This window comes from Canis aureus, chromosome 10, assembly GCF_053574225.1.
Source record: "Canis aureus isolate CA01 chromosome 10, VMU_Caureus_v.1.0, whole genome shotgun sequence".
In the NCBI taxonomy this organism is placed as follows: domain Eukaryota; kingdom Metazoa; phylum Chordata; class Mammalia; order Carnivora; family Canidae; genus Canis; species Canis aureus.
The window spans coordinates 51,558,604-51,572,090 of NC_135620.1; the positions used below are offsets into that span (position 1 = coordinate 51,558,604).

Consider the following 13,487-nt stretch of genomic DNA (forward strand, 5'->3'; position numbering starts at 1 on the left):
TTGATTTGCTGCAATTTGAATAGTATACATTTAGGTGTAATTTGGTGGGGGGTAGGGAGAGGCATTTATCCTATTTGGTGTTTTCTGAGTTTCTTGGATCTGTGGCTTTCTTTCTAATATTAATTTGGGGAAATTCTCTGTCATTATTAATTCAAATATTGCTTCTGTTCCTTTCTTTCTTCCTCGGATATTCCCATTACGTGTATGAGAGAGGCAACCCAAGATTGAAGCTTAGTTCTAATGCCAAAGCCCATGATTTTTTTTCCATGCTAATTTAATAGTTTGCTAGCAAACATTTAGCTTTAAGCCATAAATTACTCAACCTGAAAAATACAGTGGCGTAAGAAAATAAAATGAGCCTGAGTGAACAAAACCAAACCAGACAACAGTGTATAGGGCAAGGGATAGGAATGAAAGAGAGACTGAGATTCCTGAGGTCCAGTCTCAGTATATTCTTTTTTCTCTTTTATTTCTCACAACAGCCCTGTGAAGCAAGTATTATTATCTGCATGTTATCAATGACGCCATGGGGACAGAGAGGGATAATCTGATGCAAAGTTGTCAACTTCATAAAGTGACTTTTATGCTTTGGTTCACATTTCTCACTCCTTTATCCCCGACACTTCAATCCTCCTCCTTCCTGATGCCTCAGTAGGTGAAGTTTCCTTTGAAATTTGAAAATCGAATTCCTGACAATCTCAGCAGAATAAAGTTGATAGAAAAATTAGGTGATTTAACTTCACCTCTTGAATGGCTTTTATGGTAAAAAAAAAAAAAAGATGTATGATGTGTGTGTGTGTATGTGTTTAAAATGAGTATTATATTCCTTCCTTCTTTCCTTCCTACCTTCCTTTTTTCTTTCTTCTTTTCTTTTTTTGCTGTGTGTTTAAAAATGTCTGCCTTTTGCCTTGCAACTTGAATGACCACTTGACTTAGCATAATAACATTGAGTCCCACATTCTTTCCTGCAGAAACTTTAGGTACTATTCCTCTGTCTTCTGTAGAAAAGTAGGAGACCAGCCTGACCTTTCCCCCTTGTCGGTGGCTAGCTGTTTCTACTTGGATGCCTCAGGAAATCTTTCTTTATCTCTAAAGGTAAATATCTTAATTAATATCAGCTGTTTTATATTAAATACTTTCTGAGCATATGGCATGCCCTTTCAATAGCAGATTCATTCTTTTACCTACAGGGAAATTTTCCTTCACTGTATTTGAGAATAATTTTTTATCTTCTATTGTTGAGTACACTGTTTCAGGACAAAAATTGTCTGTATTTTGTATCATCTAGATATGAACACTTTGTTTGGTCTCATTATTTTAATTTCTTTATAATTTTCTGCTGTGTTCATACTGATTATTTCAAGTCTCCAATTCCACGAATTTTCCTTAGCCCTGCAATTTCTCTTTCATAATTTCTGTTGCTTCAGCATTTTTGTCTTTGAGTTCTTATTTTACTAATAGCCTGTTTTTATTAAGCTTTTTTTGTTCTTTGTTTTTTGTTTTTTTTGTTTAGCACTGAGGCAATCTTGGGGGAGTTTTCTTCCAGGTTTTTTTGGATTTTGTTTCCTCCAGACTATCTCTTTTATGTCTATGCTTTCTCTCTTTCTCTCTTTCTCCCTCTTCTTGCCCTCACCTCCTCCTCCGTGGCGCATTTACAAAGGTAAATGGCATTTACATGCCATCTATTTTTATTTTGCTTAAGCTACAGTTGGGCAGTTCTGTATAATTCTTCAATTTCCCTGATCTGCAATAGTTCCTCTTGACCTTCTTAGCTTCCCTGGAAACTAGTTATCACCCCTGTGGACAACAACTTGGAGGCTGGATGTCATTTTCTATTTACTTTTCTGTATCCTGAGACTTGAGAGTGGGAAGGAGAAGAGCCCCTCTGGAACTGCAGGCAGTCTTTGCTGGGATCCTGGACTGCCTCCTCTCTTCTGAGTCCCTGCAAAGGTCCTTTATTGGGGCCAGTCTTCTGAGCAAGGGCCAGGAATTTCCTAATTCAAGGGCTCTGGTTAGTTCCTCCAACTCAGCAGTGACCTTGAAGAATGGCTGGCCTTGCCAGCCCTCTTGCCTCAGCTAGGGTCTGCAGTGGTGTAGAAAGCAGCTCCCAAGTGCATAGTTTCCCACTTACTCATCCTTCAGCCACTTCTCTTCAAATCAAGGTGAATTCACTATATTGGAGCATTCCTTAGTTCCTTTCTGGGAAGCAAGTGTGGTAAATAAGGTTGAGGGTCACTTTTCAATTTTGATTACTGCTGATGAAGTTTTGGCCATTTGAAAAGCAATATTTTTGTTCATTTCATTAGGTACTGGGGAAACAATGTTATCTGATCTGATTTCCATTGCCCCAGACTTTCAGAACAACTTTTTAGCAAGCACTGCTCATGATTCCAAGCAGGTGGTTCATGGACTACACTTAGAAAAAAAACAAAGCATGAAGTTCAGAGACAAGATAAAAATAATATTAAGGATGAGGTGGAAAGCAGAGAGGTTTACTTCATATTGGCTTTAAATGTTGAGAAGATTCCTAATTTTATATTTACTTAAATAATATATTTATAGATCCAAGAGCTAAAAAGGGAGTAGAGTAAATACTTAAGTTTTTACCTTTCCCAATGTTAAAATGCACTGAAGGTAAATAGTTGCAGGTTCAAAACCTCATATATTAAATATATTATAAAAAAGAAATCCAAAGCATCCTTATAATCATGTGAGTGTATCAGAGGGGCATTAAAATGTGTCCCCAAAACACAATATCCTTTACCCAAGATGTCTCCTTCTAAAAGCATCTGAGCTGAACATCTATGACTTTACTATAGTTCGCATTTATTTATCTTACAGAGTGAGACAAATTATTTCATTACTTTTAGAGATTAATTCTGTGTGCTGACTTCAACAAGACTTAATGTTTTCCATTTGTGCTCAGCCACATTTTAAGCAACACCCTGGGAGATAGAGTCAGTGCTGTGTACAGGGATTTCACTGCACAGTTCACATCGAGATCAGCAAAAAGGTGGATAAATCCCTAGCTGCAGTTTTAATTTTGTTGCCAAGGAAAAAAAAAAAACCAACCAGTGTTCAGAGTCCATCAGGCTTAGCTTCTCTGATGTGCCTCTTCAAAATACAAGAGGCAGGAAACAGCACATCTTGGCGCCTGACACCCCCCCCCCCCCCCCCCGAATCACAGCTGCCAGCCAAGCTCAGGAGGCTTGGTCCTCGAGTTCGGTGATCACACTGCCCAGCATTGCAGGTCACAGGTTCCTGAGGGCTGCTTATCTTCTTTTCAGCATTTGGCAGGTGTGCTTTACCATTAATTTAATTCTCCCGGTGCCCCTTAGATGATTCACAATGACTGCTCCACATGTCACCTTCACCTACTGAGCAAATTTGCGAGAGTTGTGCATTCACTTTAAAGTATTAATAATGCCTCCTAGTCAGAATGGCTGAAGAGGCCACAGAGGCTAATGGCCCTAACTAATGATTTCTTGATATACTTTCACAATAACTAGTTAGGTATAGTTATGGGGGCAAAGTAGCATTTGTTAAGCACCTGTGCTCTGGACTCAGGCATCTAAATCCTGGCCCCACCACCAACTAACTGCATGACAGGGCAATGTACTTACCCTTATTGAACCTCAGGTTCTTTACCTGTAAAATGGGGATATTAATGGTACTAATTGGAAGGATTTTTAAAAAGTTAAGATACGGGAATTCTCAGCCATGTGCAAATGGTGCAGCTGCTGTTGATTATCATCTTACTATCTTATTAGAGAAAGCTTGTACCTAAGAGTTTATACATTTACTTTTTTATTGAATTGTTTTACCAATGAAAATGAATACAGTGAAGTACTTCTGAAACCAGATACTTTTTATTTTCAAAAATTTTTAAAGATTTTATTTATTTGAGACAGACAGAGAGAGAGAGGCGGGGGGTAGGGGGCGGGTGCAGAGGCACAGGCAGAGGGAGAAGCAGGCTCCACACAGGGAGCCCGACGGGGGACTTGATCCTGGGTCTCCAGGATCACGCCCCAGGCCGAACGCGGTGCTAAACCGCTGAGCCACCTTGGCTGCCCTTATTTTCAAACTTTACAAATTTATTTTTCGCTATATAAAATCACCTTATTTTATGGATGAGGACATAGAGAAGTGTAGAGAATTGCCTGAGATCACAAAGCTGACTACAGATAAAATCAACACTAAATCTCCAATAACCTTAATTTGAGTAAAGTGCTCTTTTCACTGCATTACTCTGCCTTTCCTTGTATGATCATATTCATCAGTGGAGACCCTCGCACTGTAGCCATACGCCTATAGCGGCTTTCTACATATTGGTTACTTCACATTTTGGCTGTTATAACAGCCGTCAAATAAACCTGGGTTAAACAAGATATTATCTCTCATGTTAAAGTTCAGGTAAGCAATCCAGGGCTGGTAGGGTGGCCCCACTATCATCAGAGACCCAGGCTTCCTTTATTTTGATGCCCTTTCCACATCAGCACATGGTGACCATCTTTGGTCCAAGAGGGCTACTCCAGCCTTTATCATCATTTCCACTTTCCATAAAGATATGGAGAGGAGTAAAAAAAAAGGTGGGTTCATTCTTCTGTTTAAGAGTATACAACATTTTTGTTCATAGCGCATTCACCTGAACTTACTCTTATAGCACATGTACCTGCAAGGGAGGCTAAGAAATGTACGTTTCAGTTAATTCTATTTCTATGTAAGAAAAGACTAGATATTGGGATATAATTAACAGTCTTTGACCATACACACACAAAGCTTTAAGTAGTGTGATATTTTCACAAAAGTACTAGCTGTTCTGGATTTTATTTTTTAAAGATTTATTTCATATATATATACATATATATACACATGTATATATACACACATATACATATAAACGTGTATAAATATTTATTTATATTTAACTTATATATTTTTAACTTATATATATATTTTTTAAAGATTTTATTTATTCATTCATGATTGACACACAGAGAGGGAGAGAGAGAGAGGCAGAGACACAGGCAGAGGGAGAAGCAGGCTCCATGCAGGGAGCCCGATGTGGGACTCGATCCCAGGTCTCCAGGATCCAGCCCTGGGCTGAAGTCGCTGCTAAACCGCTGAGCCACCAGGGCTTTCCCTGACTTATATATTTTTAAATAAAAATGTTCAATTTATATATTTATATATATAAATATATATGTGTATATATATATATATATATATATATATATATATATATATATAGGCAGAGGGAAAGGGAAAGAGAAAATCTCAAGTAGACTCCCCACTAAATGTGGAGCCTGATGCAGAGCTTAATCTCAAGACCCTGAGATCATAACCTGAGCCATAATCAAGAGTCAGACACTTAAGTGACTGAGCTACCTGGGCACCCTTAGAGTTTTAATACAACAGCTGAAAGGTATATATATATATTCTAAGCTTCTTCAAAGGATAATTAATCTATTCCTTGAAATGTGATTCAGGATAGCAACTTTCACCTAAGGATCTAGGAAGGTGTCATGGGGTACCACACAGTCTTTATAGTATTTACAAAGCAAACTGATAAAAAGACAGACAATAGCAAGTGTTAGTGACAATGTAGAGAAACTGTAACTCTTGAATTTTACTGATGGGGAATGTAAAATGATACAGTCATTCTGTAAAACATTTGGCACTTTGGTAAATGCTAAACATAGCATATGTCATACCTTATGACCCAACAATTTCACTCCTAGTTATCTATCTAAGAGAAATGAAAACTTATGTCCACACAAAGACTTGTATGGATGTTCATAGGAACATTAGCCATAATGTCCCAAAGGTGGAAACAACTCAAATATTCATCAACTGGTGAATGGATAATAAAATGTGGTATATCTATATTATTTCAGCAATAAAAAGCAATCTAGTACTGATGTATATACTTCAATATGGATGAGACTAAAAAATGTCATGTTAAATGAAAGATGCCAAATACAAAATATCACATATTGTATGATTCCATTTATATGAAATACTCAGAATAGGCAAATCTATGGAGATAGGAAGTAGATTAGTGGTTGCCTGGGACTGCAGGGCAGCAGATTAGGGAGCTGACTGCAAATAAGCATTAGGAGTTTTAGGGTGTTTTTTTAGTATATGTGCTGCCAAAGTGAGCATGCACAAGCATGTGTGTGTGGTGATAGAAATATTCTAAAATGTTCATTATGGTAATGGTTGTATAACTTTGGAAATTTACTAAGAATTACTAAACTGCATGCTTTTTAAAATTGAAGTATAACTAACATACAATGTTGTATTGGTTTCAGGTGTACAACACACAAATTGTATGCTTTTAAAAGGCCAGTGGAAGCAGCACACATATCTTCAAATGGCTCAAACAGTGGGCTAATTCAGTGGAACCAGGCTAGGGCTGTGGACAATGTAGGTACTGACGATGCCAGAGATGAAAATACTTGTTCTCTCTTTGTAAAGGACCCACATCTTAGAGGTTGTCAAGGAAAATTTCACTGAAAATATTTTTAATTCCAAATAGCAGATTGGATAAATTAAGTAGAACATTTAAAATTTCATGACTTTCAAGATTTAACATACATTCTACTGATATTTATTCTACTATTTGACAGGTTCATGGCTTTTTACTTCTTGTGTGTTCATCCTCATAGCATGACTCCCTTCAAATCTGTTAACTTTACCTCAAATGGTGTCTTCTGCTTTTTGAAAACCACATTCAGACCTCTTAAAATATACTCTTAAGTGAATTTGTTCTTGCCATCAGCTTAGTGGTTTCTTCAGCCTACAAAAGGAATGAGATAGGGCAGCCCCAGTGGCTCAGCGGTTTAGCGCCTCCTTTGGCCTGGGGTATAATCCTGGAGACCCAGAATCCAGTCCTGTGTCAGGCTCCCTGCCTGGAGCCTGCTTCTCCCTCTGCCTGTGTCTCTGTATCTCTCTCTCTCTCTCTCTCTGTCTCTCATGAATAAATGGATAAAATCTTTACAAAAAATAAAATAAAACAAAAGGAATGAGATAGGTTTCACAAGATGTCTCAGAGCATCTTCTAAATGTAGGATTCCATGAGTCCATGTGTGTTTTTCATTTGCCATGTAGCCTGGGAAAATCTAGAATTTGAGAACACATGCGATTATTTGCTGGGGAAATTAAGTGGCTGAAAAAGCTTAGGAATGGGTAAAAGTGAGCAAGCAGAGAGGCAAAAAGCAATAGAAGAGAAAAACCAAGGTTCGACCATGTTGGACTTTTGCATGGAGAATATACATGTACAATTTAAGAGGGTATGTAGGAGAGTGAGCCAAGCATGCATTGTTCAGAGTGTATTCCTAAAGTCTGTGAGGGCTGTAAGAGTAAACCATACTGCAAGAATAGATATTACTAATCATTCATTCATCCATTTATTCTTCACATATTCAATAACAAATATGTTTTGATCCCCCCTAGTGCCAGGAGTAAGGGTGCTCCTAAGGGCCCTGACTTGGCTTCTGTTCTGCTTGTATTTCAGGCTTAGGGGTCATCTCAGTATCTTATAAAAGTATCCTTATGAAAGTATCTTCTTTGATTTTTTTTAATTTCAAAAAAATCTATATCTTCTTGAATTTTATGAAAAAAATGAGATGAAGTCTAATTAGCTTCTTGTGCCTGTAATAAACCTTTCTAGGAGGTACTACCTTCCCATGTTTCTTGAGCACTTAATATTACAGAGAACTTTCCAAGTTCACATATATAGCCACAATATACAAATTTAGACTTAAATATGAAAAAAAAGTTAAATGACCATAACTGATTCAGTTATCCAATCTAAATACCAATAACAAAATAAAAAAATGATCAAAGAATTCCCTCTAAAAGAACCCCCTAGCCTCAGATAGCTTTGCGGGTAAGACTTTTAAACATTCAAAAATCACAACTCTTATCCTTTGTAAACTGCTTCAAAGATTTTTTTAAAAAAAGGAAACTTATCTAATTAATTATTAAAAAACTAAAAAGCTAAAATTACGTTGGTACCAATATTTAAAACAATAGCAACAGGGATCCCTGGGTGGCGCAGCGGTTTGGCGCCTGCCTTTGGCCCAGGGCGCGATCCTGGAGACCCGGGATCGGATCCCACGTCGGGCTCCCGGTGCATGGAGCCTGCTTCTCCCTCTGCCTGTGTCTCTGCCTCTCTCTCTCTCTCTCTGTGACTATCATGAATAAATAAATAAAATCTTTAAAAAAAAAAAAAAAACAATAGCAACAACTATTATAAACCAAACTTACATATCAATATAAATGCAAAAATCTTGGGTAAAACACCTACAAATTAAACTTTAAAATCTATTTTAAATGTATTAGGGAATTCCCACCATGTCCAAGTAGGATTTCCCCAAGAGAATCCTCCTGCACTGTTGGTGGGAATGTGAACTGGTGCAGCCACTCTGGAAAACTGTGTGGAGGTTCCTCAAAGAGTTAAAAATAGACCTGCCCTACGACCCAGCAATTGCACTGTTGGGGATTTACCCCAAAGATACAGATGCAATGAAACGCCGGGACACCTGCACCCCGATGTTTATAGCAGCAATGTCCACAATAGCCAAACTGTGGAAGGAGCCTCGGTGTCCATCAAAAGATGAATAGATAAAGAAGATGTGGTTCATGTATGCAATGGAATATTCCTCAGCCATTAGAAACGACAAATACCCACCATTTGCTTCAACGTGGATGGAACTGGAGGGTATTATGCTGAGTGAAATAAGTCAATAGGAGAAGGACAAACATTATATGTTCTCATTCATTTGGGGAATATAAATAATAGTGAAAGGGGAAAAGAGAAAAAATGAGTGGGAAATATCAGAAAGGGAGACAGAACATGAAAGACTCCTAACTCTGGGAAACGAACTAGGGGTGGTGGAAGGGGAGGTGGGCGGTGGGTGGGGGTGACTGGGTGGCAGGCACTGAGGTGGGCATTTGACGGGATGAGCACTGGGTGTTATTCTATATGTTGGCAAATTGAACACCAATAAAAAATAAATTTATTAAAAGAAAAAGGATTTCCCCAAGAAATGGGAAAGTTTTTTAATATTAAGAAATACACTAATGTTAGCATTTGTACAGACTAAAAATAGCCACAAATTCCTTGACATTGGGCAGCCCAGGTGGCTCAGGGTTTAGCGCCACCTTCAGCCCAGGGCCTGATCCTGGAGACCTGGAATCGAGTCCCACATCAGGCTCCCTGAGTGGAGCCTACTTCTCCCTCTGCCTGTGTCTCTGCCTCTCTCTCTCTCTCTCATGAATAAATAAATAAAATCTTAAAAAAAAGATTCCAAAACATTTTTCCTATTGAGAGAAAGGGTCTATTTGGCCTCATCTTGAATCTAGGGTGACCTGTGACTGGTTTGACCAGTTTAGAATCATGGAAATAACACTATGCTAGTTCTGAGTCTAGCTTTTGAGAGGACCAGCAGCTCTCATTTTGGTTTCTTGAAGCCCTGAGCCACTTGTAAGAAGTTGGACCAGCCTGCTAAAGTCTATAGAGACAGGCTCTGAGGCTATGTGGAGAAGGACCAGAGCCCAACTGAGAACCCTTCCAGCCATCCCCACCAAGATGCCAAGCAGATGAATAAAGCCACCCTCAACCCTGCAAACTAGCCCAGGTGCCAGCTCCATACCATCAAATGACACCACTCAACATTATATGGGAAGAAGAGTCATCTGGCTGAGTCTTGCTTAAATTCCTAATCCACGGGGCACCTGGGTGGCTCAGCCCGTTAAGCACTTGACTCGATTTCAGCTCAGGTCATGATCTCAAGCTCATGAGATCAAGCCCCATGTCAGGTTCCATACAGAGCAAAGAACCTGATTAAGATTCTCTCTCTCCCTCTCTCTCTGCCCCTCTCCCCACCCACTCGCTCTGTCTCAAAAAAAATAAAAATCCTTAACCCACAAAATCACAAGATATAATAAATGATTGTTGTTTTATTTTGCCTAGTTTGTTAAACAATTGGATAAACAATAGATAGCTGGAAAAATGGCCCAACAACATGTGAACTGACAATTCACATAAAAACTAAAATACCTAATTTATATAACAATTCTTTAATCTTGCAAGCACAGCATAGGGAAACCAACATTACTATACTATTTTTGGATACAAAGTTCATGTGATTTTTTTTCATGTGATCTTTTTGAAAGGTAATTTGGCAATATGCATTTAAATATGAAATTTGAGGCTCGACCTAAAAATTCCACTTGTAGGCACTCCTTCTATGGAAATAACCCATTAAGGGCACAATGATCTATGGATAAAGATACTTTTTATAGAGTTATAGATAACAGAGAAAAATTGGTAATAGTCTAAATGCTCGTCAGCATAGGACTGGTTAAATAAAATACACATATCCCTCCAATGACATTGTATGCAGGTACCAAAAGGGATAGCTGGAAGATATAAACTGATGTGGTTATGTTTATCTTTGAGGCCTAGAATTTTTTCATGGAAAACTTTCACTTTGTGCTTACACCCTGCCCCATGATATATTACTTTTATTTTAAAAATAAATTAAGAAAAATAAAGGTTTAATATTTGAAAGGAGGTTTCTATATGGTTCAGCCTAATTGGAGTTCTGCCCTGGGGCTTGGGACCCATCCTTAGAGTCCTAAAAATTCCCCAGTTGCCAGGCTTGTCCTCTGTGTATATATGCTATTTCCACTTGGGATCATGCAGGGATTGGTATTTGGTAGAGTCTACGATTCAAGTGTTCAGCGTCTGATGCCTTAGCCATCTGCCTCTCAACTTATAAATATCTATTGGCACCCAGAGATATAACTATGTATACATGCCATCTAGTTTGTAAACAGAATAATTTCATCCCTCTCTGGCAGCCCTGGAATTAACAATTTAACATGACGATCTTTCTCTACCAAAATTCTGAACCTGTATCATATCACTAACCAAAGTCTTCATTATTCTACTTCTAGCTTCTTGATTGAGTTTCTCTTAGGGTACCCGTTCCCCTGTCACTTACCTCTGTGTTGCATTTGTTTGTGTCTTTGTGTTATTCACAAAGTTGAACACAATCAGGAAAGAACAAGCAGCCCAAGGCACTGTCATACTCAGATCAGCAGTCTCTGGGCTTCCAAGGCCTCCAAGCATTTCAACATTCCTCTCCAAATCTTGTTTAAACCTCTCCAGTTATCTAGAGAACTGGACAATCCTTTCTTATTGGGATTGACTTCTACTAGAACATGTAGCCATAGCAACAATTGAGAGTTGGTGATAATAAGAAACTTTATTCAGAGGAAAAGTCTTTTATTGTCATAGCAGCTGTGTGTGTGCCTTCTTATCTCTCTGAGTCAATTATTCATTCCATTATTAAACAGCCTTTCTTCTTAAACTGTTTATATCCGAAGCAGGCTGATGCATATTTAAAAGAAACCTGGAATATTTAGAATGGAGGGAAAGCAATCCAGATGAAGTTGGAAGCATTGAAGGGTTGATGGGACACCAGCAGGATGGTAATGGCACTTCTACTGGAGGAAACTGATAGGTAAAGAAGTCACCCAGTGTTTTGATTTTAAGGTGTTACCAGTCAAGAGCTACCCTCATACCTCCTGTTTATAATCCCATACTCCTAGAGATAAGCACTGTTACCAGTTTATTCTATGCACTTGAAGATATTTTATGCATATATGGTTTATACACACATATGTGTGCTACATGTATGTGTGCATTTGTGTACATATTTAATTGTTAAACACAAATGGGGTCTAAATAAGTTAGGATTAGATTTGGCTACACATAACAGAGACTCTTAAAAATATAATGTGAACAAAATAAATGTTCACTTCTCTCTCACAAGAAAAAAAACAAAGCAAAAAAAAAAAAAAAAAAAAGTAGCCCAGGGCTAATATGGTGGTTCCATAGTCATCAGGAAGCTGGCACCTTCCATTTTCTCATTCAATCATCCCTAGAGTGTGGTTTTTTTATTTATTTATGATAGTCACAGAGAGAGAAAGAGAGAGGCAGAGACATAGGCAGGGGGAGAAGCAGGCTCCATGCACCGGGAGCCCAATGTGGGATTCAATCCCGGGTCTCCAGGATCACGCCCTGGGCCAAAGGCAGGCGCCAAACCGCTGCACCACCCAGGGATCCCTAGAGTGTGGTTCTTATCTTCAGTATACAAGATGGCCCAAACCTCAGCCATTACATTCCAAGCAGCAGACTGTAAAAGGTGAGGAATTAGGACACAAATGTCCTTTTTAAGGAAACTTTGAATTATACTTCATTGACTAGAATTTAGTTATATGGCCACATCTTTGCAAAGGAGACAGGGAATTAGTCTTTTATTTTTTTTCAAAGATTTTATTTATTTATCCATGAGAGACACAGAGAGAGGCAGAGACATAGGCAGAGGGAGAAGCAGACTCCCCATGGGGAGCCTGATGCAGGACTGAATCCCCCGACCCACCCCTCCCCCATCAGACCTGAGCCAAAGGCAGATACTCAACCACTGAGCCACCCAGGCATCCTGGGGATATAATCTTTTAGCTGAGTGACATTGTGCCTAGTTAAACAAAAAGGTCCCTTGATTTGAAGAAATAGAAGGTTATTTGCAGGGAACTAACATTCTCTCCCAATATCATACTATTCTTAACGTTCTGTAACCTGCCTTTCGTGCTTAATATATTGTGAACATTTTCTATTTTTAATAGCTGAATACATATTACATGTATTCATATAATTATTATTACATAATTATTATATCACTGTTACATGACTATTCTATGCTCTAACTAGTTTAACTAGTTTTACCCTATCAATGGGTATCTCAGCTGTTATCTTTTTTTTCCCCCAGAAAGCTATTTTCAATTCCTGGTATGTGAAAAACACAGAAGACAATTTCCAGGATACCATTAACTGCTGGTGTCACCCTTCTCTCAACATTTCTAACTTTGCACCCAATTCAGTGCAATGTATACTTACTAAAAGCCACTTTCCTTTCCTGTACTTTATGTATAATGCTCCTTGAGGCTCTAACTGGAGCCCCTTCTTATCAATTCCTATGGCTTCAAATTTCATCCCTCTATTGGGGGTCCTATTGAGTACATGATCTTTAGCCCACCTCTAGTAATCTGTCCTACAGATATACTTTCAAAGGTATATATATATATATTCATGAATTCTCACTACAACATTATTTGTAATAACAGCAAAAACAACCATAAGGGCAGGAAAAAAATTCCTATTTTTTATTAGATGGGTCAAATAATTATGCTACATTTATGTAATGAGATACGATGCAACCATAAAAAAAAAAAAAAAACATTGATCTATATGTACTTCTGTAGAAAGCTATCCAAGGGGTTAAAATAAGATGCAAAACACAATGTTATCACATTTGTGTTAAAAACAAACAAGTATACAAACGCATTCTGTAAAACTTGATCTTCATATTGTAAGTAGAGTCTAAAAATTCAGTGGCTCAAGATATGGG

At 38.2% G+C, this 13,487-nt stretch overlaps 2 protein-coding genes across 8 annotated transcripts in view; both read left to right on the forward strand.

Moving 5' to 3' along the window:
• Positions 1-13,487, forward strand: part of TZMP1 (transition zone microprotein 1) — a 414,174-nt gene that overhangs the window by 51,201 nt on the left and 349,486 nt on the right. The gene's annotated exons all lie outside the window — the stretch shown is intronic.
• The window catches only part of LOC144322345 (uncharacterized), a 142,379-nt gene that overhangs the window by 24,252 nt on the left and 104,640 nt on the right, over positions 1-13,487 (forward strand). Inside the window, exon 3 of one of the 7 annotated variants that reach the window (XR_013388000.1) lies at positions 6,315-8,914. The exons of 4 other annotated variants lie outside the window; for them this stretch is intronic. Coding sequence is in view for 2 of the 3 variants with exons in the window: in XM_077912272.1 (XP_077768398.1) it covers positions 6,315-6,344 (30 nt within the window). In the remaining variant the exon portion in view is untranslated. Of the gene's footprint in view, positions 1-6,314; positions 8,916-9,480; positions 13,329-13,487 lie in introns of those variants that run through there. 2 more of the 7 variants (XM_077912275.1, XM_077912272.1) reach the window with 2 other exon arrangements.